Consider the following 3,665-nt stretch of genomic DNA (forward strand, 5'->3'; position numbering starts at 1 on the left):
TCCCGATGATGAAGGAGAGGGAGAGGAGGGGCCGGTGAACATTGCTTGCCCTCGGAAGGCTGTGCCGTTTATCAACAGTATGATCGATGGCGCTCAAATGGAGCTGTCAGAGATCGAGCAACTGTCGATGAAGACGTTGCGCGAGCAGACCGGATGAGCTTTCCGGCTTCAGGCTGCAGTAAGTGTTTAATTTGTTGTTTTTCAAAGTGGTTATGCATTCGGCATACTGAGTTTGTATGTGTTACAGGCTGATATGGAGATGTGGCTCTGCGTGAAGCGAGCCATCAATGCTGCCGAACGGTACCAAAAGAAGTTTGAATAGGGCTGTTCGAAGATCGCTGGTGCCGGAAAGCTCATTCAGGAGGCTGATCGGCGTGCCGAGGAAAATGCTGCGAAGATAGCGGAGCTAACGTCGAAACTGGCGGCAACGGAGCTGGATTTGGTGGCGGCGCAGGAGGCGAAGGCTGCAGTGGAGGTGGCTATGGATGCGGCCGAACGGTCACATGCCAAGGAGGTAGAAGAGGCGAAGGCGAAAGCCGTTGCTGACTACCGAGCGTCGGAGGAGTTCACGCTTCTGGTAGACAAAGAAGTCATGGAGCAATGTGACGACTTTGTCTACCGATTCAAACGGTACAATGCTGAGAAGAAGCTGAACCTGAACTTTCTCCGGGATCCGCCGCCACTGCCGGAAGGGGTGACCGAAGAGATGGTGGAGGCGTACAAGGGTGAGGATGCCGAGCCCGAGGAAACCGATGACTGGTCCTGTGCCTGCGTCAGCTGATGCCGATGTTGTAACGACCGAAGCCGATCCACCCTCCTCTTAGACTTAGTTAATTCAATCCTCATTTTTGGAGTTGTATAACATTTTTGAACATGCCGAATGGCATGTTGTAAAGACAGATGGCCCTGCGGTGGCCTTTTATATCTATGGCAACTTGGTTTTGGTTTAATTTGCTGAGTTTCGTAATTCTGTATGTGTGCATGCCGTATGTAGAATATTGTTGATATAATATTGCTCTATGGTAATGCCATATGTATAGAATAGGGATTGTGTTGAAATAAACCGATTACAAAGGTGACGACCGAAGGTGACAACCCAAGGTGCGAGCACCTGTACAGAGGGTGATGACCGAAGGTCACGTTACTTGTAGTAATATTTGAGGTGCTCTATATTCCAAGGATGGCCGAGGGTCTGACCATCGGTACCACGCAGTCGGTAAGTTCCTGGTCGGCAGACAGTGACGACCTCATAAGGGCCTTCCCAGGATGGACCAAGGGTGCCGTCGTTCGAGTCTTTGGTGGCGAGAGAAACTTTGCGTAAAACCCAGTCTCCCACTTTGAACGATCGGCGTCTGACGCACGAGTCGTAGTAGCGAGAGGTCCGCTGTTTGTAGGCAGCGTTCCGAAGCTGAGCTTGGGAACGGTGTTTATCAATGAGGTCCAGGTTGAGAGTGAGCAGGGCTTCGTTTTGCTCTGATTTGTAGGATGCCGTTCGGAACGAGGGCGCGTTGATCTCGACTGGGACAACAGCTTCGGTACCGAAAGCAAGGGAAAATGGTGTTTCTCCAGTTGATCGTCGGTAGGAGGTGTTGATGGCCCATAGTGCTTCCGGAAGGAGATCGGGCCAGGCTCCTTTAGCTGCCCCAAGCTTCTTCTTCAGTGTCCTCTTGATGATCTTGTTGATGGCTTCTACCTGGCCGTTCGATTGTGGGTGTGCCGGAGAAGCGAAGAACAAGTTGATGCCGAATCGGTGGCATAGGTGCCGGAACTGAGAGGAGTCGAATTGTTTTCCGTTGTCGGTGATGATCGCGTTTGGGAGGCCGAATCGACAAATAATATTATTCCATACGAAATGTTCGACTCTGGCTGCGGTGATTGTTGCCAAAGCTTCGTCTTCGGTCCACTTTGTAAAGTAGTCGACAGCGACGATGGCGTACTTGAGCTGTCCTTTCCCTTGGGGCATGGGGCCGATGAGGTCTAAACCCCATTGAGCGAAGGGCCATAGGCTAACAATCGGGGTGAGCGGTTCGGCAGGCAGTTTCGAGACTGAGCCGAAACGCTGGCATTGATCGCACTTCTGGACGAGTGTGGTGGCATCGGTATGGAGGGTCGGCCAGTAATACCCCTACCGAATGGTCTTGAATGCCAGAAATCGAGCCCCAGAATGGTCTCCGCAAGCTCCTTCGTGAATCTCTCGTAAGACGTAGTCTCCTTGCTGCGGGGTCAGGCACCGAAGCAATGGTAAGGAAAGGCCACGCCGATAGAGAGTCTGATTCAAGATTAAGTAACGTGCCGATCGGCGGCGGATAGCTTTGGCCTCTGTTTTGTCGTCTGGTAAAGTTCCGCTTGAGAGGTAAGCATGTATTGGATCCATCCAGCTTGGATCCTGCCGAACGGCATGTACTTCGCTTTCCGTGGTGCTGCGCCGAGCGAGGATTTCGATCGGTACGTGGCGACCAACGTTGTCGTCAATTGCTGATGCCAGACGTGATAGGGCATCAGCGTGGCTGTTCTCAGATCTTGGGATCTGTTGAACCTGGAACGCGTCAAAGTGATGTAGCAATCGGCGGGCATGTGTCAAGTAGGCAACCATCGAAGGGTCTTTTGCTTCGAATTCAGTCAACACCTGATTTACGACAAGTTGCGAGTCGCTGCATATTTTCAGCTGTCGAGCGCCCATTCCCTTGGCAAGCCAAAGGCCTGCTAAGAGAGCTTCATATTCGGCTTCGTTGTTGGAAGCTTGGAATTGGAATCGGATGGCGTATTCGATGGTAGTTTGGTCAGGGGCTTTGAGAACTTAGCCGGCCCCGCTGCCTTGTTGGTTGGATGAGCCGTCTACGTAGAGAGTCCACAGAGGGAGTGATGAAATGAATGTGCCCTCGGTTGGATGGGCGAATGATGTTGCTGATTCCGAAACGGTATTGTCTGGATTGGATCCTTCAGAGGTAGTCATTTCGGAGATGAAATCAGCCACGGCTTGTCCCTTCTCGGCAGGCCGAGGGTGATAGTGGATGTCGAATTCGCTGAGTTCAATTGCCCACTTCACTAGCCGACCTGATGTCTCCGGTCTTTGTAGTATCTGGCGTAGTGGCTGATTGGTGAGAACGGTAATGCTGTGAGCCTGGAAGTACGGCCGAAGCTTGCGTGCTGAGAGAACAAGAGCATAGGCAAGCTTTTCCAGCTCAGGGTACCAAATCTCGGCATCCTGCAAGGCGTGGCTGGTATAGAAAATTGGAAGCTCGATGCCATTCAGCTTGCGAATGAGCACAGAGCTTAATGCCGTTGCCGATACTAATAGGTAGAGAATTAACTCTTCGCCAGGAAGAGGGGTGGACAACAGGGGCGCCCTGCTCATATAGGCCTTGAGGTCTTGGAAAGCGCGATCGCATTCGGCGGTCCAGACAACCTGCCGTTTGCTTCCTTTGAGGGCTTTAAAGAAAGGGGCACACCGATCGGTAGCCTTGGATATAAATCGAGCAAGAGCGGCGACACGCCCCGTGAGGCTTTGGATATCCTTCTGAGTCTTCGGAATCTGCATGTCGAGCAGGGCCATGATTTTTTCTGGATTGGCTTCGATGCCTCGTTGGCTGATCATGAAGCCAAGGAATTTGCCCGAGGAGACGCCGAAGGCACATTTACTTGGGTTGAGCCGCATGTTGTATTTT

The 3,665-nt window shown here is 52.0% G+C and overlaps 1 protein-coding gene across 1 annotated transcript; it reads right to left on the bottom strand.

Annotated features, from left to right (window-relative positions):
* Positions 1–2,125: 2,125 nt before the first annotated feature.
* LOC148296294 (uncharacterized) lies at positions 2,126–2,680 on the bottom strand. Its single transcript, XM_088248470.1, has one exon. It carries the CDS (start codon positions 2,678–2,680, stop codon positions 2,126–2,128), a length of 555 nt encoding a protein of 184 aa, XP_088104596.1.
* Between the last annotated feature and the right edge of the window lie 985 nt (positions 2,681–3,665).

Source organism: Prunus avium, chromosome 2, assembly GCF_965620075.1.
Source record: "Prunus avium chromosome 2, drPruAviu1.hap1.1, whole genome shotgun sequence".
Taxonomy (NCBI): domain Eukaryota; kingdom Viridiplantae; phylum Streptophyta; class Magnoliopsida; order Rosales; family Rosaceae; genus Prunus; species Prunus avium.

Excerpts from the sequence above, each read along its gene's own strand:
- LOC148296294 (XM_088248470.1), bottom strand. The coding sequence starts at position 2,680 with ATGGGCGCTCGACAGCTGAAAATATGCAGCGACTCGCAACTTGTCGTA.